The sequence below is a fragment of the Hylobates moloch genome, unplaced genomic scaffold, assembly GCF_009828535.3.
Source record: "Hylobates moloch isolate HMO894 unplaced genomic scaffold, HMol_V3 SCAFFOLD_5, whole genome shotgun sequence".
NCBI lineage: Eukaryota > Metazoa > Chordata > Mammalia > Primates > Hylobatidae > Hylobates > Hylobates moloch.
In genome coordinates this window covers 109,753,088-109,779,619 of record NW_026652280.1, presented here as the reverse complement: position 1 = coordinate 109,779,619, position 26,532 = coordinate 109,753,088, and the positions used below count along the sequence as shown (strand labels likewise).

The 26,532-nt window shown below is 37.2% G+C and overlaps 2 protein-coding genes across 9 annotated transcripts in view; one reads left to right on the top strand and one right to left on the bottom strand.

The window, feature by feature from the left end:
- Positions 1-15,859, top strand: part of WDR3 (WD repeat domain 3) — a 30,193-nt gene extending 14,334 nt beyond the window's left edge. For all 4 annotated transcript variants that reach the window (XM_032154862.2, XM_032154865.2, XM_032154864.2 and 1 more), the window contains exons 12-27: positions 1,970-2,063; positions 4,279-4,380; positions 5,633-5,718; positions 5,875-6,010; positions 6,713-6,769; positions 7,825-7,925; positions 8,141-8,252; positions 8,373-8,507; positions 8,790-8,840; positions 9,313-9,378; positions 9,835-9,927; positions 10,404-10,451; positions 11,136-11,179; positions 12,888-13,016; positions 14,688-14,781; positions 15,076-15,859. In XM_032154862.2, coding sequence (XP_032010753.1) covers positions 1,970-2,063; positions 4,279-4,380; positions 5,633-5,718; positions 5,875-6,010; positions 6,713-6,769; positions 7,825-7,925; positions 8,141-8,252; positions 8,373-8,507; positions 8,790-8,840; positions 9,313-9,378; positions 9,835-9,927; positions 10,404-10,451; positions 11,136-11,179; positions 12,888-13,016; positions 14,688-14,781; positions 15,076-15,231 — 1,504 coding nt within the window. In that variant the 3' untranslated portion in view covers positions 15,232-15,859. The remainder of the gene's footprint in view (positions 1-1,969; positions 2,064-4,278; positions 4,381-5,632; positions 5,719-5,874; positions 6,011-6,712; positions 6,770-7,824; positions 7,926-8,140; positions 8,253-8,372; positions 8,508-8,789; positions 8,841-9,312; positions 9,379-9,834; positions 9,928-10,403; positions 10,452-11,135; positions 11,180-12,887; positions 13,017-14,687; positions 14,782-15,075) is intronic.
- Positions 9,275-26,532, bottom strand: part of SPAG17 (sperm associated antigen 17) — a 238,684-nt gene continuing 221,426 nt past the window's right edge. For 2 of the 5 annotated variants that reach the window (XM_032154861.2, XM_058439407.1), the window contains exons 46-49: positions 25,792-25,852; positions 22,362-22,506; positions 19,560-19,699; positions 9,275-9,877 (exon numbers count right to left, since the gene is read on the bottom strand). In XM_032154861.2, coding sequence (XP_032010752.1) covers positions 19,560-19,699; positions 22,362-22,506; positions 25,792-25,852 — 346 coding nt within the window. In that variant the 3' untranslated portion in view covers positions 9,275-9,877. Of the gene's footprint in view, positions 9,914-19,554; positions 19,700-22,361; positions 22,507-25,791; positions 25,853-26,532 lie in introns of all 5 variants that reach the window. The other 3 variants (XM_058439406.1, XM_058439405.1, XM_058439404.1) reach the window with 3 other exon arrangements.

Sequence of the window (26,532 nt, the reverse complement as noted above, 5' to 3'; positions counted from 1 at the left end):
ATTCGTTTTCTCCATTCTGTCTTCATCTGTCTCCCATCAAGCTTTTGTCCCAACAGTTTCACCAAAACAGTCATTGTCATCAGTGATCTTGTTTCCAAAACCATTGAGCTAAAAGCTTTACTTTATGCTCTGTCCTTGAATTGATAACTTTCTGTCTTTGACACACTCTTTGACTTTCATTATTTCCCCTTCCCTTGCTGTCTGTTTATTCTCAGTCTTCGCTCCATCTTTCTTATCTTTATGACATCTAAGTGTTAGAGTACTTTAGGGCAGAGTCTTTGGACCTTTTGTGTATCTAAACTCACTTTATGTCATCTCCTGTCATGTAGCTTTCTCTGTGTGATGACACATAAATTTATATCCAGCTTTAACCTCCTCCCTAAACATCAAATTCATATATACAAATACTTTGTGTCACCACTTGGATGTCTAATTAAGCATTTCAAACTTTTATGTGTCCCAAACCAAACTTACGATGTTCATGTCTCCAAAAATCTTCCCACCTGCTATTCCTTCAGACTTCCCTATCTTAAATGATTACTTGCTACCAGTCGTTGTAGTCTAAACCTTGTAGCCATTTTTGATTTTCTTTTATTTATTTATTTATTTTGAGACAGAGTCTTGCTCTGTCGCCCAGGCTGGAGTGCACTGATGTGATCTCGCCTCACTGCAACCTCCACCTCCTGGGTTCAAGTGGTTTTCATGTGTCAGCCTCCCGAGTAGCTGGGATTACAGGCGTGTGCCACCACGCTTGGCTAATTTTTGTATTTTTAGTAAAGACGGAGTTTTACCATGTTGGCCTCAAACTCCTGACCTCAAGTGATCCACCCATCTCGGTCTCCCAAAGTGCTGGGATTACAGTCATGAGCTACCGCACCCAGCCCGTTGTTGATTTTCATATCCCATATTCATCCAATCTATTAACAAATCCTATCAGCTCTACCTTCAAAACTGATCCCAAATCCAGCCTCATCTTACCACCTGCACTGCCACTACCCCATTCAAACCACTGTCATCTCTCATCTGGGTTATTGTAATAGCCCCCTGACTGGTGTCCCTGCTTTCTTGCTTGCTCCTCTGTAGTCTGTTCTCAACACAGTAGCCAGTGTAATCTTTTTATAGTGGAAGTCAGATCACTTCCAGTAGTTCCATCTCACTCTACCTACCTTACACACCTTATCTCTTACTACTCTCCTTTTGTGCTCCACTAGAGCCACACTGGCCTTCTTGCTATTCCTTCAACAGAACAAGAATATGCCTTTCTTATGGCTGTTGTGCTCTCTGTTCTTTCTGCCTGAATCCATCTTCCCCATTTATCCATAAGCTTTTTCCGTGTCTTATCAGATGACAGTCCTATCATTCTTACCCTACTTCTTGCACTCTTCATCCTCTTCTCCCAGCATTATGTTTATCTATAGTGCCTATCATCTGATATACCAAGTATTTACATATTTATTATTCCCAAAGAATATTAACCTTTATGAGATTAGGAACCTCTGCTGTTTCATCCACTGTTGTATCTCCAGCACCTAGAACAGTACCTGGTGGGCATTCAGTAAATGTTTGTTAAGTGGACATTTGATATATATTTGATTAATTAATGAATGTTTGTGGTCCTATAAAAAATGTAGGGATATGTAATGATGTACTAATTTGACTTGTAATCCTTCAGACTCACTCACTTCTTGGTAATGGCAGATTGGGCTCCGTGGAGCCCAGCAGACACTTTTCTACTCTGCTTTTGTATGATTTCTGTTCCTTAGGATTTGGAGGCCTTATAAAGTAAACAAAGTTTGGTGCTTTTTAGTATTTTCTCCCGTGACTATAATTGTGTGTGAGTCAAGGGTTTTTAAGACTTTTATCTTCTTTTATACTGATCTGAGTAAGTGTGTTGAAACCTACACACTGACCTCTAAAATGGGGATGCAGATTCTCTTAACATGAGTTCTTTATGTTTTCTTTCTCATAGGTCTACACTGCAGTGTATTCGCACAATGACCTGTGAATATGCACTTTGCTCATTCTTTGTACCTGGTGATAGACAGGTGATCATAGGAACAAAGGTAAATGGAGACTTTTTCTGGGCTATCTGGATCTTTTCTATGCAAAATTCATAAAGTTAAGAAATCTGGTTCTTCTTTTTAGCATATTGGAAATGTACTGGAGCTAAGTAATCTGGGAGGATGTTAGTTTATTACATATTTTGTTTACTGAAGTTTTACTTTATTTTTTAAAAATTATGAAGAAGAAAATCAAAATCACAACCCTGAGATAACTACCATTAACATTTTGGTGATCATCCTTTCATGTGTCTTTTTATGAGTGCATATGTAATTGTGTTTTAATTAATGATAAAATATATTAAGGGTAATAAATATATTAAGTACCTAATATGCTTGGCAGACAGAAGCATTCAGTAAAGACAAGCTGATCAAGTCCTCGTTCCTAGGTGCTAGTCAGATTGGGAGACAACCATGTGGAAATAAGCAGACATGGATTTGGATTTAGTTTCTGCCCTTTAGAAATGGGTAATTTGGGCTGGGCACAATGGCTCACACCTGTAATCCCAGCACTTTGGGAGGCCGAGGCGGGCAGATCACGAGGTCAGGAGATCAAGACCATCCTGGCTAACATGGTGAAACCCTGTCTCTACTAAGAATACAAAAAATTAGCCGGGTGTGGTGACAGGCGCCTGTAGTCCCAGCTACTCTACCGGGACCGACAGGAGCCTGCCACAAACCCGGGTAGTTGTTTGTAGAGTGAGCTGAGATCCTACCTGCACTCCACCCTGGGGGAAAAAAAAACACTCCATCTCCAAAAAAAAAAAAAAAAAAAAAAGAGTAATTTGGAGCAAGTCACATAACTGCTTATAGTTTGTTTCTTTATATTATGAGATGACGACACTTGCTTTTTGGCAGCAGCTTTCGTACCAGATGGACTGGTACCAGCCTCTGGCACTTACTAGTTATGTGACCTTAACCCTGTTAGCCTTGGTGTTCTCGTGGAAAATGATGTTACTGACCCATTTCACAGAGATGAAGTATGCAAAACTGTTAGCAGAGAAACTAGCCTGCAGTGAATAACTAATAGATAATAGAGCTGGTAGCAGACATAGCAATAATGATTGTACCAGTAGTGAGAATAAAATGGAACAAGGTCTATGGAGTGTTTTGAAAAGTGCTTTGCAAGTATTGGTCATTATTATTGCCATAAAACAAAGCCATATGTACATGAGTTTTATTACAAATGTATGGATCACAGTGTATATTTCTTGCTCAACAAAAAAATATAGGCTGGAGAGATTTTAGGAACAATGCCAGGAAACAGTATTCACATCTCAAAACTTTCCTTCCTTTTTCACTCATTCTTTCAACAAATGTCCATCTCTGATTTGCTGTTGGGAAAGTAGTTTTTTAATTGCTTAAGACTACCCATGTGACTAAAATGCAATCTCTGGCTTATTGGCTGTGCTAGGCAGTTAATGTACATTATCTCACTTAATCCTGACAACGTCTTTGAAACATTGGTGATATAAATTTCATTTTACAGATGAAAAACTAGGTTCATGGAGATGAATTTACCAATGGGCACAAAGCAAACCTGGTACTCAAGTCTTCTAGCTTATGCTGTCTGTACCACATTGTGCAGAAGCTCATCGTAAAGCAGGCTTTGCCTCTGTGTGTGTTACATGCTGACACCATGACTATGGCATATACATACCTCTAAATAGGAATTTTAGAGTGATTGCTTTCTATGCCATTATGATTTTTTTTTTAATTCACTGCCTTCCTTAGTGTTGTAGGTAGATCCCATTTCTTATTGTCAATGTATTGCAGAGGAGGAAACTAAAAGCAGATGGAAAAGAGTTGATTAAGCCAATAACTATAAAGGATCATCCACTTAAAGGATTGGCTAAACTTTAAAGGCTTTTAGGTTTGCATTTGCTATTTTGTTTATTCTGATTTGCCTATGGTCATGATATTTTCCTTTTGAAGTTTTGTAACCCATGAAAGTAATGCGTCCAGTACTGCATGGTGGTATTCTTCCATACTTGTACAGTATGGCAGCCCTGCCAAGGTTAACTCAGCACGTCAGTAGGGCATTTAATAGTATTTAATCAGATAGGAAATACAGAACATGGAATGTGGGATCCATTTCCTAAGCAATGGATCACATTTTTGCAGCTTGGTTATGAAGTCTTTTCTAAATTGTGCAGGCATGAATCATGGAGGTTGTAGGTACGTTCACTGGAGCTATGCTCATTTTGTGTCTTCCCAGACAGGGAAGCTGCAGCTTTATGACTTGGCTTCAGGGAATCTGCTGGAGACAATAGACGCACATGATGGAGCTTTATGGTCCATGTCCCTCTCTCCAGATCAGGTAACTAAACCAGATTTTAAAGCCCTGGACTTTAGCCCTCTGGCTACCCTGATTTCTCTCAGGTTTTCTTTAAAGAAAGCCTGAGGTTTTTTTTTTTTTTTTTTTTTTTTTGGTCTAATCTTTAGTGTTCGTATATGATGCCTTCTTATCAATGACCAGCTGTCATTATGAAATGAAATCTTGTTTGGCTACTTTTGCTTATCAGCAACATGACATCAAATTGCTTACCCTCATGATTTTTTGCCAATGTTTTGTAATACTTCTTAAGGGGGAATATTCTCTTGGGCAACACGATGCAGAGAACTGAGTAGACTTTGCTGCTCCCCTTTTTTTCCCAAACATCTATGACTGTATAAGCTTAGTAGTTTTAGCGAGTATGTCAGCCCTTACAAGTCAATAAATATGTGCTCACCTTCAGAGCAGTTCCTGGCAAAAGTATGCTTATTCTAGTAATGGTGCTGTTGCTTAGAAAATCTTGAGATATTTTTTTGACAACACCTTAAGAAATTTTGGCCCATTTATTTAAATATTCTCAATGGTAGACAATTTTCATCCATTGAAAGTAGATCTTAGTTTTGGAAAAAATCTCTGAAGTTTAGAGTGTTTAATAGCACTTGGGGTCCAAACAAAACAGCTGTGGGTCTAAAATAGTAATAAATCTTGCATTTGTAGAGTGTTCTGTCTTTTCCATAAACTGTGTGGTCTTTTTTTCAACAAAACTAGGGATTACGGAAAGGTTGTTTCCTGTGTTATAAATCTATGAGGTGGCAGTACAGACACTTGAGATCCAGTGTTCTATGTACTTTACACTAACACTACCATGTAATGAGACTAATTTTCTTGATAATGGAAAACAGCTTCAAAAATATTTTAAGCAGGGACATTGCAGGACTAAATTTATATCCTTCTGAGGTGAATACTTTAAACAAACCTAGATTATCCATTCTATATATATTTTTCAAACTAGTTTACTGAGAGATTTTGTTTCTTCTTGATGCTAGATAATAGTATCACTAGAACTTTTCATTAGTTATGATTTCTGCCTATGTTAGTCAATGGTAGGAATTTTCACATAAGGTTTGTGGCAGCAGACCCAAAAGAGCAGTGAAAGGAGCTAGGGAGAACCACATTTTTCTTAATTTTTATCCCATGACATTAAATAAAAATACTCTCTTAGACTTTTAAAATGTATCTTCATAGCAAAGTTTTTATGCTAAAATAGTTTTTAATTGAAATTTCATTTGATTTTCAGCGTGGCTTTGTGACAGGTGGTGCAGATAAATCTGTCAAATTCTGGGATTTTGAGTTAGTGAAAGATGAAAATAGTACCCAAAAGAGGTGAGTAGACATTTTTTGTGTCCATTTTTTGGAGTGAAAATGGGGAGCTATTGAATGGCCTTTCAACATATATCATTTGTTGTGCTCTAAAGAGTTAGGATTTGTCTGAATTTGTATACTCATTTATCTTTTTCTTGATGTTTTTTGTGGTGCTAGACTTTCTGTGAAGCAAACCCGAACTTTGCAACTAGATGAAGATGTTCTGTGTGTCAGTTACTCTCCCAATCAAAAGCTATTGGCTGTGTCTTTGCTGGACTGTACTGTGAAAATTTTCTATGTTGATACTTTAAAGGTATAGTGGTTATGCCTGGGGATATTTTCCCTTTCTGACTGACTGACCTTAAGAATTTAGGTTGAGGCTATAAAGAAGTGGCCTTGACTGTGCCTAGCGATAGTACATTTCGAAAAATGTGTGTGTGAATCAAAGCAATGTAAGTATACTAGGGAAGCTAGCATTTTAAAATAATTCTATGGTTCATGAATTTTGTTTAAAGCAAGTTATATTTCATATGTTCAAAAAATCTTGTGGACAGAAAATTCTGTCATACTAAGTAGTTATAAGAGCATTGCTAGGTGTCTTGGGCAGTGATTTCACACTTGGCTATATATTAGGAGCATCTAGGTTGCTTTTAAAAATATAGATTACTGAGCCCTATACCCAGAGAGTTGATAAGACCAGGTTGGGCCTGGGAATTTTTTTGTGAAACAAATGCGCTGGAATGTTTTCAGTGAAGAGATCCAGAGATCTGACTGAGGCAGTAAGCTTCTGGGGGCCTCCTTGCCTCCATTATACTGCAGTATTCTTGGCAAGCACGTGAAGGGTCTGTGTAGTGGACACAGGTACTCCTGCCAAGCTGTCTTTTGTGGGTTGTCTTTGAAAATACAGATATAAAGCAATTTAAAAATGTGTTTAAAGTTATATTTTAGACCTACATGTAATAAATTATACCCATATTTTATAGACAGACATTAATTGTGTTTTTTTAATGTTTAGTTTTTTCTGTCACTGTATGGACACAAACTGCCTGTTATATGCATGGACATCTCTTATGTAAGTAGTTTAAATAGTGTCTCAGTAATATGTTGTCTTTTCTACAGCAGATACTTTCTTAATTCTGGCTTGATGTCTTCATTTTAGATTATTTGTTTTTATCATCATTCTGTTATATATCTTTCTCCAAAAACAGTCTCAAATTAATATGTATTGTATCTTATATATATTTTAATGTTTTCAGAATAATTTTGCAAATATTATCTCAATCAATCCTTATAAATATTATCTCTATCCCTCTTGTAGCTCTCCCAAATAGTACTTTATTGTTTAAAATACTATAATTGGTAGAGTACACTAAAATATGAAAGACTTTAAAAAGGCATTCCTTTTTGTTCTGAAAGATAATGCTGCTGAGGAGCTCAGATTTATATTTGGATAGTTACGGTATTTTACACTATGTAGACTTTTGGTCTCTTGACCAAAATCATTTATTTCCCAATATCTAGTTTTGATTAGGAGTGGCAATGTATTCTGCAGAGCGAGACTCCGTCTCAAAAAAAAAAAAAAAAGTCTATTCTGTGTGAAAGGAGTTGACCTCATAGCTGTCTGTGATCAGTGCACTAACAAAGTTAAGTTACAATGTTAAATTTTTTTTTTTTTTTTATGTTGACAATCATTTGGACCAGGCATTGAAATAGGAGAGATAAGAGAAATAGTGATAGGGAATGTGGGCTACATAAACATTCTAGTAGAGTCTTTCTCGGCTTCTCTTCTGCTTCTCTCTCCCACTTTCTTTCCAAATCCCATGCCAGCGATTAGAAAATCTTTTTCCTATCTAACAAAGTAAATAGATAACCCTACATCAAGGCACAGCACTGCCCTGTGACAGTACGAAAGTATTTAAGCCACAGAGTTCATGCTTTTACTTAACAAGCTTTTTAAGTTCCTCTGTAGGTAAGAGCAAAGAATTCAGTGTTTTTAGTAGTGATGAAATCAGTTTTTTGGCTTTATTTTAATGTGTTTGAAAGAAATGGGTTAAATATTCTCGTTAGCTTTTTATTCATATACAGAATTCAAAAATCAAGGTAATGTTTTACTTTTATTTCTCATAGGATGGAGCACTCATAGCAACTGGCTCCGCTGATAGGAATGTGAAAATCTGGGGTTTGGACTTTGGGGACTGCCACAAGTCTCTCTTTGCACATGATGACAGGTATGTATAGTCTTTTCAAATGCCTCCCTTTGAGTCACCTGTATCACTTTCCTTGAGCATCTGTGTCTATTTTTCAGTGTTCTCAGGCAGTGATATAAGTTCTAAAATATAGTCAGACATCCTAGAACTAGCTAGTCAAAAGCTATTTATGTGTGTCAAACTCTTTTTACTAACCTGGAATTTGATGGCATTTTAATATTTCCGTCACTTTTCAGTGTGATGTACCTACAGTTTGTACCCAAGTCTCACCTCTTCTTCACTGCCGGAAAAGATCATAAGATTAAACAGTGGGATGCAGACAAATTTGAACACATACAGACTCTGGAGGTAACCACATGCCTTCTTTGCTTGCTTGGTACTTAAGAAATACTTTTAAGAATATGTACATTACCCACTAAGTAGTGGTCTATGAATGAGGTATTCTTTATTTTTTTTTTTCTCCTCCAGGGGCATCACCAGGAAATATGGTGTTTGGCTGTAAGCCCCAGTGGAGACTATGTTGTATCATCGTCCCATGACAAATCTCTGAGACTTTGGGAGAGAACAAGGGAGCCTCTTATTCTTGAGGAAGAAAGGGAGATGGTAAGAACTTTAGGCTTGGTTACAAATATGCCAGTAGGTATCTGACAGGCTGTCCTAGTTGAAGTTTTCTGTCTAGTGCAGTTACACCTGATTCATTGCAAGTCCAAGAACCTTCAGGAGATCTGTTCAAGACCATTGTCACCCATTTCAGAAGCTAGGCAGAGATAAAGATGCCATTAGGGGATTATGTTGTCAAAGAAGCAGCTTCTCGCTTCCTCATTTCTCTTCATATAGAGACCATGTTTTTTTCTCTCAAATTAATGTATATCTATCTCATGGTAGGAAAGAGAAGCAGAATATGAGGAGAGTGTGGCCAAAGAAGACCAACCAGCAGTAAGTAAATTTTGGGGACCTTGAGATTATGCCCTATATATAGTTATCTTATTGAAATTGACTGTAATGTCCAGAATTTCTAATAGAATTAAAATTGAGGCTAGAAGTTGAAGGTATCACCAGCTGATAAAGAATCTTTTTAATTCTTTCTCTTCAACTGTATATCCTAATTTTGTGGTTCAAGTGATTGACCAAATTTGCTATTGAATAATTATTCTGGCAATTGAGGCTTTAGGGAATTATTTTATTCACTGTAGAGCAAAATTAAAATTAGAAAATTTGGATATTCTCTTTTTAAACATTTGCAAGATATTCTTACAATAATACATATGCTAAGTTCTGTTACTGATAGCTGATAACACTGTTACTATTTTCATATAATAATAATAGCTGTTCTTATATGTAAGATTAATTTATCAGCTCTTTAACTCCGGTCAACAGTGTTGTTCAAGGATTTCTTTGTTTCTGGCAGGTTCCAGGAGAGACTCAAGGCGACAGTTACTTTACTGGAAAGAAAACTATTGAAACAGTGAAAGCAGTAAGTTGATATAGAATGTGGTATCTCGATTTCTAATAAGATCCCAACTTTTTAGTAAAAGTTTTATTCAGAAAGCCATTTTTTTGGCAAAAAGTTGATGAGATTTAAAGATGGGGATTATAACCTGTTTTCTTCTCTTGTAACCAAAGATGGGAATAGTCCTGAATCTCTTTGATCAATATGTGCTCCTTTCAGGTGTTCTTGGGACCTGCCCTATTCAGGGTGTCTAGATATCATTCCCACCTGAGTCCATGACACTTAGTCTCCTCCCTGTACATTGAAAAATAAGAAAACCAAAAATGTCTTTAAATGCTTTTTGGCACTTTATTGGCATGTCTTTATTAAATAGATTGAAGCTATTTCATTTGGCAAATTTCTAGTCAGTTCTTCCAGTTTCAGTGTCCTGGGATGATGGAGTGTGTTGTGATGATTTCTTTCCTTTCTTGTCCTCTGTAGGCTGAGAGGATTATGGAGGCTATTGAGTTGTACCGAGAAGAAACTGCAAAAATGAAGGAACACAAAGCCATTTGTAAAGCTGCGGGGAAAGAGGTAATAAGAGAGTACAGTAAGTTACAGTATCAATAAAGGGAATTCCCAAGGAGAAAAACCATTGTTTTGGGATTTATTAAGATCAGGATATGCAAGAAATGGAGTAGAATCTTTCCAACTCACTATATTAGAAGAAATTGAGGAACTGTGGGAAGAAGGGAACTTGTCTTAATGAAAGTGAAGGAAAGGAAATTACAGATTCAGGTGCTTATTGTCTTGAGTAGAAACTCACGTTCCTACTTTGGTTTGGGAGGCAGGGTAACCATTTCAGATTTCTAGATAAAATACATTGTCCAAGCTCATTCATGAGTACTATAGAAACTAATAGGCTTGATAATTCTTTTACACTCTGTCAGTTTTTTAGGGTCTCTTTTTTCCCTTTTCAAAATTATAAAATACAGTTACCACTCTGTCTATAACAAGTGCTACCTAAGTCTCAGTTTTTTTAATGACTTGATTTAATAATTTCTTTATAGGTTCCACTTCCCAGCAACCCCATCCTAATGGCTTATGGCAGTATCTCAGTGAGTAAAATGTCCAATGGTTTCCCCTTGGTTATTAAAAGGTTACTTACAAGGACTAGAAAGGAAGTAGAGGCATTATGATTTTGGGATGGATTATTGGGAATACTTTGTCTTTAAAAGTCTCTTTTGAATCTTGGCATTCTCTAGGATATTTTGTATTTCAAAAGGACCACTTTAGCGTAACTTCCCAAGCCAGCCTTTTTGGTTGGACTGGACTGGCATTCTTCTGTTTTCTAGTGCCTGTTTATATTCAGTGTCCAAAGCCCTCTGAAGATTCTGTTAATCTAAATTAACTTTTGAATCAGCCTTCAGAGGGAAAGTTGACAGAATCAGTCTGATGAGATAAAGAAGAGAGAGGGGAAGAGTGATGGGAGAATGTATGTTTATCTAGTAATCTTTAATTAGTATTTTATTGCATGTCTCATCACAGTAATTTTGTGAGTCAGGGTATCTTCACCTTATAGATAAGGAATCTGGCTTGACTTGTAGCATAGTTGGTAAGGGGCAGAGTTCGATTGTGAACCCAGATCTGGCTGACTCTAAACTCATGCAGATCTTGCCATTTTAGAATACTTTTTCTGAAGTAAGAAGGAGGGGTTCCTGTTTTATAGGAGATAGAAATTAGAGAACTTTAGTAGAAACCAACCAAGAGTATCACTAATGGTATTAATCCTTCCTTTATAGCCTTCAGCTTATGTATTAGAGATTTTTAAAGGGATCAAGTCAAGGTGAGTGAGTCCTTGCGCACAATTTTTGTAATCTGTCTGCAAACATTTATGAAGTGCTTATCTGAATGGGAAATAAATAGGAATTATAATTGATGGTTATCTTTCTTATAGGTTTAACTATATCAAAGTTTTGATGGAAAATAATTTATAATGTTCTTTTTGAAATGCTAGAACTAGGAAGTTCCTTCTAAAGTATGAAGAGAGATGCTTTTAAGGACAAATAAAGGGGAGTGATTTATGTTGTAGGCAATGAAATAATATATAATTCAATTAGAAGCACCAACTGTTAATTTTTTTTATATTTTGGCTTCTTTTCTATGTACATACACAATTGGAATATTATATGAAGTTTTATATGTGTTCTTTTTCACATATTTCCTGAACATTTGTTTGTTGTTCATATTCTTCAAAAAAAAATCATTGGATTCAGAATTATTCCATTGTATGAATAATTACTGGATATTGCATTTCTTTCTCCTTTTTGGCTATTTTCAGTGGCTTCACTGAGTATGTTTACACATATATCTTTGTCATCATTATTGATTATTTTTCTTAATAGTCTTAGCAGCCTAATAACTGACCAGTAGGCATGAGCTTTTAAAGTTTTATATTGCCAAATTACTTTCCAGGGTGATTATACTGATTTTTAGCAGGCTTTTAAAAATTTGTTGCCAGTGTGAGAGCCAAAAGGTAATATTTTATTATTTTCATTTCTTTTGACTATTAATGAAGTTAAAATTTCAGCATATTTGTTGACCATTTGTATTTTTTCTTGTGAATTTTTAGTTACCTGTTTTTGCTCTTAAGTATTATTTTACTGGTTTTTAAAGAATTCTTGCTGGGCACAGTGGCTCATGTCTGCAATCCCAACATTTTGGGACACTTAAGACCAGAAGTTTGAGACCAGCCTGGGCACCATACTGTATTTTCTTTGTCATACATTTTTGCAATAATTGTTATATTATTTTGATTTTCCTTTTGATTTTATTTGTGAGTTTGAACTACTGAAGGCTATCATTTTCATAATGAACCACAATATCTACATATATATTCCTTACAAGAAACAACACGTGTCTTAGGATAAAGATGAAACTTCACTACAGGAAGGTAAAAGAAAATTGATTAATGTAGAGGTTACAATACATTTCAAGATGGGAAGATTCTGTTTTTAAAGATTTAACTTTTCCTAATTAATAGGTTTGTGATCCCATTTGATATCCTCTTAAGATTTTAAATTGAAACTGATGAAATAATAATACTTGAGCTAGTTCTAGAGGGAACTATTTTCCCAGGTTAAAAGGCTACAAAATTAGCAAAATTAAAATAGTGTAGCATTGGTGTCAGGATCAATCATCATGACAGGATCAGTCATCATAATAGACTCTAATGGACTCAATATATGGTAAAAGAATATCATATGAAGATGGAATATTCAACAAAAGGCTTTGGAGATATTGTTTATCTGGAGGGAAAAAAAGTTAGATTTTCCCATCATGCCATTGACCAAAATGCATTCCAAATAGATTAAGATATTAAATACAAAAAAACAAAGAGAGTCATCTAGCTTACAGATGAATATTTAACTCTAGGCAAACTGTATTCAAGTATAAAATCAGTAGAAAAAATAATAAAGGGAAAGATTTAAAAATTGACCATGTTAACAATGTTAACAAATGTGGCATTTTTATATTTATTTTTTCTTTTTCAGTGAGCTGGAAGAATCTCTACTTGTGCTGCCTTTCTCTTATGTCCCAGACATTCTTAAACTCTTTAACGAATTCATTCAGCTGGGTTCTGATGTTGAACTTATATGCCGGTGCCTCTTCTTCCTCCTCAGGTAACATTCTTCTCCAAAGAATACCGTGTCTGTTCAGCAGAACTGCTTCAGTAGTACCTTAACTGAAGCTGTCAGCACTTTGGGATTAAGAAATAGTATGCCGAACTCGGTGGCTCACACCCATAATCCCAGCACTTTGGGAGGCTGAGGTGGGTGGATTGCTTGAGCCCAGAAGTTTGCTACCAGCCCAAGCAATCAGTCTTGCCTTTAAAACAAGGATCATGATGACCCACCTCTTTAAGAAGTCATGGTAGTACATTGCTCAGGAATGCTTACTCAGTCATAGGCCTCCACGTTGCAATCTAAGATAGCTCTGGTTCTAGTCAGTTTGCCAAAAGCCAATTATGATTGGCCAATTTGCCTCATTTGTTGTTTCTTTTAAGCCAAGCTTGTCCAGCCTGTGGCCCAGTATGGCTTTGAATGTGGCCCAACACAAGTTTGTAAACTTTATTAAAACATTATGTTTTTTTTGTGATTTCTTTGTTGTTGTTGTTGTTCATCAGCTATCATTAGTGTATTTTATGTGTGGCCCAGGGGAGCCAAAAGGGTGGACATTCCTGTTTTAAAGTGTTTAGTGTAAGCTAACAGGTTTTGCTTTGTCCTTCTACCAACATTTTAAGGAAGTTAGTTTATTTCTCTTGGTCTCTACAGGTGCAAATGGAAATGTAGGGGCATATATAGAGGTAAACTAAGGAACATAAAGCAAATATGTTCATAAGGCTATATTCTTAAATATGGAGAATTCTGTTAATAGGTAGTTGAGAAGAATATATGTACAAAGGCTTGATATTCTTCTCATCTCTCACCCTCATTCTCAAGCGGTTACAGCAGAGAACAGGGATGGAGACAAATTGAACATTCCTTCAAATACTGTTATGAAGACAAAAACTGGTTAGCCAATGCCAAATAGTTAAACAGGTATATTTAGTGAACTGACCAAATAAGTATTTGGTGAATTGGCCTGTTTTTATGATTTTTAACCCTCCATTTCTTATACCCTATCCAGGATAGTAGCAAGAGAAGAATAATAATATGTTCTGTTGCCATATTCATAATTTGGGCCAACTTGTAAAGACATAAGTTCATATTTAACCATATTACTAATAATTTCTTTTACTGCTATGGCATATGTGCTATTGAATTAGGGTTGCTGGTTCTACGAGTAACACTGTGAATACTTATAGCGTATCAGAGGGTTATGGATGGGTACTACCTGACAGGTATGGCGGGGTCATCAAGGATATCTTGGTACCCTAGGGTCAGAGTTTGAATCTCATGAATGTCTCTTTTTTGCTGTGGCTTTATTAGAAGTGTTAATGCATCTTTGTTGAGTTAGCATTTCTTAGAAGACTCATTGTGTCTTTGAGTTTTCCATAAAGTACCACTGTCAAAATCTGTAGCCACTGGCAGGTTGCTGGGCTGGAAAAAGAGTCTTTGCAAATGAGTTGAATGTGTCATAAGGTTTAGGACAGTATTTTTTAAGTTGTCATCAAATTGAACTGAATGGTAGAGAAAGAAACTTCTTTGGCTTTTATTTATTTTTTTGCTTGAAACATTTCTATAATGTATATTTTGTTTTTGCTTTGATATTGTATCTGTTTACTGTTTCTAGAAGGGTTAGGTAGGGCTAGAACCTCTCTGCAACATGGCTGTGTTTTGTTTTTCTATCAGGATTCACTTTGGACAGATCACTAGCAATCAAATGCTTGTGCCAGTGATAGAAAAATTAAGGGAAACAACTATTTCAAAAGTCAGCCAAGTCCGGGTAAGTGTCTTTGTATAGAGATAACATAATGAGGCAAATTCCTAGTGTGATTTAGAAGTAGTATAGTATGCTGTGCTTTGTCTTTAGCAATACCCACCACCGATAAATCCATATTTGAGATAGTTTTTGTTGGAATTAGTAGGAATAGAAGAAAACAGAAAAAACAAGAAAAGTTCTTAATGAGGGAAAGATAAGTAACAACACCTGAAGCTTTGGTTCCCCTAACTCTCATACGCTGCTATAGTGAACTGAAGTGGGAGAAAATTTTTTAATATTTCTTGTATTGCACTCCAGGATGTTATCGGCTTCAATATGGCTGGTCTTGATTATCTCAAGAGGGAATGCGAGGCAAAAAGTGAAGTTATGTTTTTTGCTGATGCTACTAGCCACTTGGAAGAGAAGAAGAGGAAGAGGAAAAAGAGGGAGAAGTTGATTCTAACATTGACTTAGAACTCAAATGTGGTATCTTTTTTTTTTTTTAACTTTTTCCTTAAAAGGACTCCTAAACTAAGCACAGAAGAGTTGGCGTCATCTTAAAAATACCAAATAACAGAAGATCACATTGCAGATGATATCAGGATGTGGTTTCCAGCTTTGCCTGGGGGAATTCCAACATGAGATTATGGGCTGGCTCCATTTCTTGGACTTAAAATTCATGATTAGTTTAAAAATGTTTCTATGCTCTCAAAGCTTGAGCCTTGCGGCTCAAACTTGTTGTTCCCTTTATATTCCAGCAGGGAATAAATAATTGTTTTAATTAGGTATTTGTTTCATTGGAGTTGAAATTAACATTTCAAAAGTTTTTCGTATTTTTTTATGGCAGATGATTTATCATTTATTTATATTAGGTTTTACTGCCTATTGAGACAACCAGGTGCATAATTGATTGCCCTCTGGCCATAAAAATGCAGTATCATGGACCCTCTGAGCTAAAAAGGACTGTAAAAATTACCCAGAACAGCCTCCTCAGACTTAACCTTTTGCAAGTTATGTCTGTGTATAAGAAGATTCTAATTGCTAACTGTTTATACTTTTCTGAATAAAATAGTTGTTTCTAATTAAAGAGTAGCCAAGCTAAGATGCCTGGCTGGGCTTCTGAGGAATTAATACACTCGTGTGTGTGTGTGTGTGTGTGTGTGTGTACATGTGTACGTACATATACAGTTGACACTTGAACAATGCAGGTGGTAGGGGCGCTGACCGCCCCCCACTCCCCACCCCGCACAGTAAAAAATCTGCATATAACTTTTGATTCCCCAAAGTCTTAAGTACTAGTAGCCTGTTATTGACTGGGAGCCTGACTGATGTATTATATATATTGTATACTGTATTCTCAAAGTAAGCTAGAGAAAAGAAAATGTTACTTAGAAAATCATAAGGAAGAGAAAATATATTTACTGTGTTTATCAATACTGTAAGTGTATGTCATCTGTTTATAAAATGAATTGTCTGTCTGGAGTGGCAGGCAACCACAGCTGCAGACCTCAATCTGTGGTACTTATCAAGCATCAGCTTTTTCTTGTAATGTCATCACTTTTCTCTGCTTTTTGGGAGCACTGGGATATGCAGTTTACTGGGGTGATGAATTGTTCATGCACAGGTGATTAGTGTCACACAGCATTTTAAGTGCATACCCACAACACTTGAACTCACTGCAATAGCAACAGGAGGTGGCTGTGAAATTATTTCAGTAACATAACTGTGTATTACACTTCATTTTATGCAGCTATGATTGAATACTGCACCTTTACATTATTTTATGTTTCTCTCAAAACTGTGAATTGCACCATGTATGATCTGTATTTGTGTGTGTTAATTTTGATAAAATAATAGATTTGCGTGTATTTTATGGCAGTAAATGATAAAATAGTCTAGTATCTACATATATTTTATGCATTCATGATATAACTACTTTTTTCCTAATTTTTTTCATCTAAAACTTTTCTCATTGTTTCAAATCTCCAAAAATTTTTCCAATATATTTATTGAAAATATCTGGGCTGGGTGCAGTGGCTCACGCCTGTAATCCCACCACTGTGGGAGGCTGAGGCGGGCGGATCACGAGGTCAGGAGTTCCAGACCAGCCTGGCCAACATGGTGAAACCTCATCTCCATTAAAAATACAAAAAACTAGCCGGGCGTGGTGGCAGGTGCTTGTAATCCCAGCTACTCAGGAGGCTGAGGCAGGAGAATTGCTTGAACCCGGCAGGCGGAGATTGCAGTTAGCCAAGACCGTGCCACCAGCACTCCAGCCTGGGAAACACAGTGAGACTCCACCTCCAAAATAATAATAGTAAAAAAAAAATCTGTATAAAAGTGGAGCCACGTGGTTCAAACCCATGTTGTTCAACGGATTGTCTACTGTATGTCTTCATGGTAAGGATTTGGGGAATGTTCTAGGAAAAGATATTGACAGATACCTCTGGGTCTGGGCTTTTGGGGAAGTTTATAAATGACTAAATCATACTCCTTGTTATAGGCCTATTTAGATGTTCTGTATCTTCTTGAGTCAGTTTTGCTTTTTATCTTTTTTGTTGTTGTTAATCCCAAAGACTTAAAACTACGGTTTCTGTCTATGAATTTGGTCATTTCAACCAAGTTACTGTGTTGTGGGGCCACCATTTTCTTCCCAGGCTCAGAGATGCAGTTCTTGTGGCTTGGCGATTTGTGTCCCAAACCATAAGTCTTAATGTTCCTGAGCATAACACAATCACTGAAGTGAAGTAAGGAATGCAGTGGTGTTATTTGTTGGGCAGAATAAATAAGTGAATTTTGGCATAGAGTTTTTGAAGGCATAACTATGAAAGGCAGGAGAATAGGCAGGCAGGATAATGCATTCTAGGTGCTTTCCAAGGGGTCAGTGTTGTTTAGGCAGCTATTCCTGCCACCAGGGCGAGGAGTTAATTCTTGAAAAATAATTTAATTTTTTATAAGGACAGAAGTTGAATCAATATCCTTCTTAGAGTTGCTCATCAGAACATAAATGTCACTTTCTAGTAACATTTTTGATGCTTTCCAAACCAAAACAAGTTCCAGGAGGGCATTCTAGATGTATATGTCATTAATAATTACTCTTATGTTAAAAGTTGCTGTTTTCCCATAGCTTTGCCACCATTTATAATTCAAAAGCCTGATAGTGCTAGGGAATGTAAAGATGTTTCTGTCTGCTAAGTGTTATACTAATCGAAGAGAAAGGGAACTTTTATGATAAAGTGAAGTGTACAGAACCTGGCCAAGTTAACAACTTTTGGTCAAAATACTTGAAACTCTTTAAAAGTTTAAGGTCAATAGGTGCATTATAAAGTAAATTTTAAGCCAGGCAAATTTCTAGTCATTAAGTCAGTATTCATTGCCTTAGCCATTGGCTGTATATAATCCTTAATATAAAAACCATTTAATGACTAATATCTCTTGCATATTGTGAAGTAAGTTACCTATAGAAATTCTGTAGTACCATAAAGAAAAGCCTTTTGAGATTGCAGTGAGCTGAGATTGCGCCACTGCACTCCAGTCTGGGCAACAGAGTGAGACTCCATTGAAAAAAAAAGGCTCTTGAATGATGTATTGGGAGTAAAACATTTAGGCTTATTTTAAAAAAATGTATATATCCATCCACTTAGAGAAAATATGCTTAACAATTTTGAAATTCACTGGCTGGAAGCTAGGTACTTTGTATATTTGGTATTAAATTGTTTCTCAATGGCAAATGTCATAAATTATATCTCATTCTAAAGATATCTAGCAAATCTCCAGCAGAGATCTAGGACAGTGCCCAGGAAAACAATGGTATCTGTTGGTAGGTACAGGACTATATATAGGACACTATTCACTTAGCTATAAATGATGAGCCTGCTCAATGCAGCCTTTTCAGGCCAGATTAGTCTTCAGAAAGAGAGGGAGGTTGTGAGCAGAAGCTTAACGAAGAAACCACATGGGCTTACAGTTACCATCTGCCATCCACCCCCATTCCTCACAATTTAAGATCCTAAGTTTGTGATGGGGCTAAGGTTCTTAAAGGTAGTATCACCATATATTCACGTGCTTTCTCTTTATTTCTGAGGTTTTTGGGATCCAGGCAGCCCTGGTATGTTTTTAGAACACAGTACACATTGTGTAGCAGTCACTGAGCCCAACCCTTACATAGGGCCTGGCACTGTTGCCCTTGTGTATCCCTTCCCCTTGAGTATGGGGTTGGACCTAGTGACTGGCTTCTAGTGAACAGAATACAGCAAATATAATGGGATGTCTCTTCCAAGATTAGGTTATAAAGCACTGAATTCTACGTTGCATGAGGATTACATTTGTGATATATATAAAGGAGTAACTACAAATATTTTTTCTTTTTTTTTTTTTTTTTTTTTTTGAGACAGTCTCGCTCTGTCTCCCAGGCTGGAGTGCAGTGGCAGGATCTTGGCTCACTGCAAGCTCTGCCTCCCGGGTTCACGCCATTCTCCTGCCTCAGCCTCCAGAGTAGCTGGGACTACAGGCACCCGCCACCACACTCGGCTAATTTTTTCTATTTTTTAGTAGAGACGGGGTTTCACCAAGTTAGCCAGGATGGTCTCGATCTCCTGACCTCGTGATCCACCCACCTCGGCCTCCCAAAGTGCTGGGATTACAGGCGTGAGCCACAAGCCCCGGCCTAAACAAATATTTTCATTCATTCAGGCTAGGTGGCTTATGAGTTTCTGACTATAAGAAGAGGGGAAGAAACCTGGGGTCTAATACCTCAAATTTGAGTGCTTGACAATCAAATTCCCATTTATTACTTACCGTACCTAATGTGGAGAAACTTTACGAGACATGAAGACTCCAAGTGTGGAGGAATAAATTGTAGAAGTTCTCTGGACCATTGGATTTTCTTTTCCCTGGGGAAAGTCTTTTGGTCGCTTATCATAATTGCTGCTTGTTAAAACTGGTAAAATACTTGTTAAGGGCTATGCTTTTCATGACTAAATGATTTGCATATATAAACCCAAATAACATTTTAGAATCATAGAATTTCTTCTCTGGCAACATTAGTTCAATTTTAGGTACCCGTCTATCCAACGCAAATTCTGCGTGCTTATGTTTGGGGGTTAGAGGATGGATATGCCAATGTCTAGAATGTCTTCTGTTCTCCCTAGTGTACGTTTCTCTCCTAACTGTGACTGGCTTTCTATAAGGAGCCATCAGCATGGTCAAGCCCCAAACCATATCTACATCAGATTTCATGCTTTTTTTTTTTTTTTTTTTTTGGTGGGGAGAGGGACAGATCATTGTTGACATTGGAAGTAAGTAGATAAAAGATCTGATAAGATTTTTTGCCCTTTATCTGTGTCTGACAGGTTCTCTCTAATCTATAAGCAGGGAAATAGAAAATTTATTATAAATACAAATGATTTCATTGGTATGATCAGCAGCAGTGACTCAAGTATTTGCATCTAATAATCTGTGTAGAGAGGGTAAGGGCACTTGATTTAGTTCCCAGAGGAAAAAACTAGTTCTTTGGCTAGTTTCCTTCTATCACAATGGAAAAACCCTGTTATCATTACTCAAAAAAAGGAAAAGAAAAAGGGAGGGGAAGAAGGTGAGAGGAAGGGACAGAGACTTTCCCAGTGAGGACTTTCCTTTCCTAGTTTATATTTTGCTCCATTGTACTTACTGCCATCATTGTTTATGGTTTACTTACTTTGTGTATTGTCCGTCCTCCCACTGGAATGTAAGCTACATAAAGGCAGGCATTTCGGCATCTTTGAAAGCATAAATGAACAAATGAACTAAACTTCATTTACTGACATCAGTGCTATCTGACACAAGTTCCTTGAACTTTCTCCTTCACCTTGGAATATCTGAATCATCAGCTATCTTCAGCTTCTCCCTTGCCAAGACTAACCCTTCAGCTCTGTTTTTTATTATTCTTTTGCCCTGTTTTGGATATTGCAGTTTCAATCACTTCTACTCATTCATATTTTTAATATATCTCTTCTGCTCCACTCTCTTCAACCTACAAACATGTAGGTCTACATTAAACTGAAAATCCTTCTTATATTCTGTTGCATCCTTGAGGTACCATATTCTCTTGCTCTTTCTTTTAATAAATTTTCTTGAAAGAATATCCATAACTAATGTTTTTGCTTTCTTAATACAGTCATTCTTTACCTTTTGCAATTTAGTTTTTATCCCAACCAAATTTAACACTTTAAATCTGAATTTTCTTTGACATCTCAATAGCATCCGTCAATTGTGTCCATCTTTTCCTTGAAATTCTTCCTAAGGCTTCTGAAGTATTTCATCATTTTCTAATTGCTGCTTCTGTCTCCACTGGCTCCTCTTCCTCCTGCTCCCTAAACCGACTCCAGATTTCTGCTCCTTGCCTATACTTTCAGCCATCACCTCTGTGTAAACGATGCTTAAAATTATTATATCTCCAATTCCGACTTCTCAGTTGAGATCTAATATTACATATCCATGATTCATTACCTCAGCCCAAAACTTTGAAGTTGAACTCGATGTCCTCTTTCTTCTATCCGTCAATGGCTTCTACCTCAGATTTTGCAGTTTCCTTCCCCCACCATGTCTTTCATTCATGTCCCTCTTTATGTTGACTGTTCCCCCACTCCCAGTTCCTGTCCTCACACATGGCCCATTCAGGTAGACTTCTAATGGTTCTTTTAGAAGTTCCCCTTTGACATGTCCTGCACAATAACACTGGATTCATCTTAATAAAGATATGCTGATCATATCACCCACAGGGTCAGGAATCTGCAGTGGTTCACTGCTGCTTAAATAATAAAATCCAAGCCAAGGATTTAAGATCTTTCATAACTTGACTCCAACCTACTTTCCCACTATATTCCTAATACTCAAGCTCTTGGCAAGTTGAACTCCCTGCCAATCATCCCAAACACCTGGAGCTTTCCTGTTGCCATGGTTTTGTTCATTCTTTGTACTTAAAGTTCCCGTCAATCAAACTTTCACATTCTATAAGATCCAGCTCAAAAATCAAATAGAACTGTAACACAAGCAGCACACAATTCATGCCACTGGAGAAAGTACAAAATAGAAATAAAATGTGAAGACTTTATTTCTGCTACTAGATTATATAATACCTTTTAAGACAGAGTCCAATTATCCATTTTTATATATGATAAACTATTTTATACAGTACCTTGGAGGTAATAGGTTCTTGATACCTATCTAATATCTGTGTGGCTGGAGACACTGATAAGGAGGAATGCATGCATAATTCAGTGAATACCCAAGCTTTATAATAAGAAGGTATCTCCTATCCTTCCATAAAATTATAATTTTTTGTGATAGAGACTTGCTGTTTTATTATTCTGTCTGATATCCCATAGATAGCCAATAACATTTACATTTATTCAACCTGAAGTTACTGCACATACACTATGTGTCAGGTACTTTTTTAGATTTGGCTAGGTGCTTTCAAAGATGAATGAAGATGCTCTTTGTCTTAATAAATTTAACTCTGATTTTGAAGATAGAATTAATAGAGATGCATTTTGACTTCCATGTTTTCCTCACTTGTGTAATTTCTGCACTATATATGATTACTCAAGTTGAACTTTAAAGGATATTTGCTTCCACAGGTAGGAACAGAACCTCATGCTCTGTCATAATCTCGATATTGTGAGAGATGTGTGCTGATCCCTTGGCCCCATCCTCTCCAGCAGCCATGGCAAATAACTCTATATTCAGTTCTGTCTGCAAACCAGCTGCCACCTATAAGACACAAGGTAGCTTTAGGACCAGATAACTCTGAGTTCAAACCTTGCTTTTAATATGAATTTGAGCAAGTTACTTAAACTCTCTTACCTTTGGTTTCTTCATGTATAAATTTGGCACTAATAAATGGTAGTTAAGCATTTAGCAGAACTACTTCATAATGAAGGTAGAATTCCATTAAGTAAAGGGGAGCCAGGGTAAACTGTTGAAGGGGCAAACCAGGTGCTATTTAGGAAAAAGCATAAGGAAGCTAAATGCCAGGTTATTGGAAGTGGAACTGAAGGCAAAATTTTGCAATACTCTTAATTGTGCTAGTTTTTGAATGTCGGTAGTGACTTTCAGTAGTGAAATCTGCAATAGCGGCTACTGCAGATAAAGATAAATTTAATCTAATATAAATATAAATCAGGAGGCTGAGGCAGGAGAATTGCTTGAACCCAGGAGGCAGAGGTTGTAGTGAGCCGAGATCGCGCCACTGCACTCCAGTCTGGTGACAGAGCAAAACTCCGTCTAAAAAAAAAAAAAAAAAAATTCATCTAACAGACTTGGTGACTACCATAACTTTCCTACCCTGTTCCTTGCAGGGGTGTCCAATATTTTGGCTTCCCTGGGCCACATCAGAAGAAGAAGTATTGTCTTGGGCCACACACAAAATATACAAACAATAACGACAGGTGATGAGCTTAAAAAAAAATCGCAAAACAATCTCATCATGTTTTAAGAAAGTTTAGGAATTTGTGTTGGGCTACATTCAAAGCCGTCCTGGGCCATGGGTTGGACAAACGTTGACTTTAGGGTATTCGTAACGCAGGATGCATAAAATAATGAAGCCAGTAGAGGGAGACAAAATTAGTTTAAATGCCCAACTGCTTAGTTCTGAAAACCCATGGAAGAGGATTGTACCAACAAAGAAGAAACCTGATACAGAAGGAAGAAGGAACACAGCAAGGCATGGGCGTCTTGCCTTGTTCTTTGAAAAGAACAAGGAACACTAGCCAGCAAAGAGAGAGCTCTTTATGTTTCTAAGTTGCCTCTCCAGGAGGTGAGTTAAAAAGCAGACTTGGGAACAGTTATCTGAAAAAAAATAAATCTGAAACTACCACATGAAAAGCAATTAGATACAAATGGAATGTTTTCTTCAATATAGTTTTATAAATAGTAGAATTGAAAAATGTTTCACAGTTTTTTCAGCAATGTACTTGTGAGCATATGCATACTGGAGGATATCCAGCAGCAGACCCTTCTCCTCCAAGTCCACCAGTTGGAGCAGGGCTGGGTAATGATGAAATTCAGCATGAAGAGAGCTGGAATACTGCCATCATACAGGTTTGCCCAGGCTTTGAGCAGATTCATTTAGTGTTAGCAACTAACCAAGCTGAACAGTGGTTAGATTTATGTATGGGGAAGTCTACAGATTATATTTTTTTGCCAGAGCCAAAACCTACTATCAAAAACTTAAAAAAAAAAAAAAAACTAAAAACACCTTATAGTATAGAGTGAGCTTCAAAGACTACATGCTGGGTTTTTAGTACCTATAAAAGTTGATCCAACAGCCATTCTGGCTTTTGGCATAATCCCTACTTTAAATTAAAATGAGATTTGCTAACTTCCCAGAACAGTGGAAGAAGGGCTTGTTTTGATTTTTGTCTTTTGCTTTACGTCGTGAAGGTTCTGAAATCTTGACACAGTACAGTGATGAATTACTTCAGGAGAGTACTCGTGAATTAGTGGATATAATCCCAAAATGTTTCTGTTTGGAGTTTCAGCCTGTATAATACTGTTTTCTGTAGAGCATATTACAGCTAGAAGGGGGCTAAGAAATAATCTGGTCTGAACTTTACAGATGAGGAAAACAAGGCTCAGAGCATTAACCGAACTGCTTGATGGCATAGTCGTGACAAGAAGCCGACTGACTTTGCGCTATACCAAACCAACCCTTCTGTGTGAACCTATAACTGGGGCTGCTTTAAGAGCTTCAGACTCAGGGAGCATTGGGTGCTTGTTAACAGGACTGGATACTTTTGTACACTGTTCTATGCACTCTTCGCATCTATGATGAATGGGTCATGCATCTGCCAGACTAACTCACTTCATTCTGTCATTCAATCACACCTCTCTTGAGTACCCACTATGTGCCTGGCTCTGTAAGCTTCTTATGTGTCTTATTCATTTTTAACATCCTCTGTGCCCTGGTCACTTTAAATGGCATATGGGAGGAACTCAAAATTTGCTGAGTGAAGTATGAAGTAAAAGGGGTGTTAAAGCAGCCAGATGCTGCACTGATAAAGACTTACGACTGTGACTTTATTTAAGATGAACTTATGTTTACATCATCCTATATTTCTGAAATTATAATTTAAAGTGAGAATATGCATATTTTTTACTAAACATGCCATTTTGGAGGATGTATCAGATAAAGTCAGAACAGGTTGACATTTTGTATTTTGTATTTTCAGAGATCTTCGGAGAAATGAGGCAATTGATGAGTTTAATAAATACGATTTCTCGGTTGGGCACAGTGGCTCATGCATGTAATCCCAGCACTTTGAGAGGCCAAGGCGGGTGGATAACGATGTCAAGAGTTTGAGACCAGCCGACTAGCATGGTGAAACCCTGTCTCTACCAAAAATACAAAAATTAGCCGGGCGTGGTGGCATGCGCCTGTAATCCCAGCTACTCAGGAGGCTGAGGCAGGAGAAGTGCTTGCACCCAGGAGGCAGAAGTTGCAGTGAGCTGAGATCATGCCATTGCACTCTAGCCTGGGTGACAGAGTGAGACTCTGTCTCAAAATAAATAAATAAATAAATAAATAATAAATAAATAAATAAATAAATATAAATACGATTTCTTAGTATGGCATTAAATAATATTCTCTGACAAATACCAAGAGAGCAAACCAGATTGATGTAAAATACAAAGAATGGGATAATTATTTTTTACTTTGCATAAGGATTTACTTTTTGAAAAGCTAGTTTTTATACAATGGTACATAACTGTAATATTGGGACAAGTGAGATGAGCTTCAGAATTGTTTCCATAGCTGGCAGTTTAACTCTGTTTATGCATAGGATTGGTCTCATGGTTACTACATGGAATGAATGCCATCAAGCCACATACTGTATCACTACCAGAAATCTTTTGCTTATGATATTAAAAACATTAGACTTATACATAGTTTAAACAGAATGGGCAGAATGGTTTCAAAGCCCACTTCATTGGAAACCTATACATAGTCACTTGCATGCACGCAAGCACACACAACAGATGACATATAGGACTTACAGGTCCAGGTTTGTAAGTCACTTTCAGTCCTGTGCTGGGTGGGGGCTGCTTTACTTTAAACCTACAAGGCAGAAAGATGAAAATAAATTTATGCCATAATGAAACACATGAGCAATGAATAAGCTGGGATGTTATAAAATAAGGAAGGTGTTAATATTTGCTACACAGGAGCCGGGGGTCCATACCATTAGAAAAACAACTTTAATATTCAGTTGGGAGAAGAATCTGGGGCCCATTTCACAACTGCCTTTCCAACAGTTTTCATCAGTGTAAAACGGGCTCCAACCTGAGTTTCAACCCTTCGTTACTGGTTGCTGACGAGCAGCCCAGGCTTGGGCAGTGGGACTGTTTGGCTGGTGTGTGCATTTCAGCGTAGCTGCCAGCATGAACGCAAATGCTGGCAGCCAGGTCATTAAGTTGAAGAATAAAGGCTCTTTTGGAAGGCAGTGGAGCATGGGAGCCAGCCTTGCTCTCTCTTGGTATGGGGTTTGCATGTTTGAGGAGAAGAGAAACAGAAAGGCTCAGAAAATGTCGAAGAACTTGAAAAGCTCCGAGCTCACAGATGGTGCTTATTGATCTCTCTCCCTTCCTGTGGTTTGTGGGTTCTGCTTGAAGGTTAAAGACCTGGAGTAAATTAAAATGCCAAGGAAAGCCTACCTCCACTCTGACCCCAACACTGCTTCTTCCTCCATCAACCTTGCTGTCTGCTCTATCGTGGCTGAATTAACAAGCTGAGGAGTG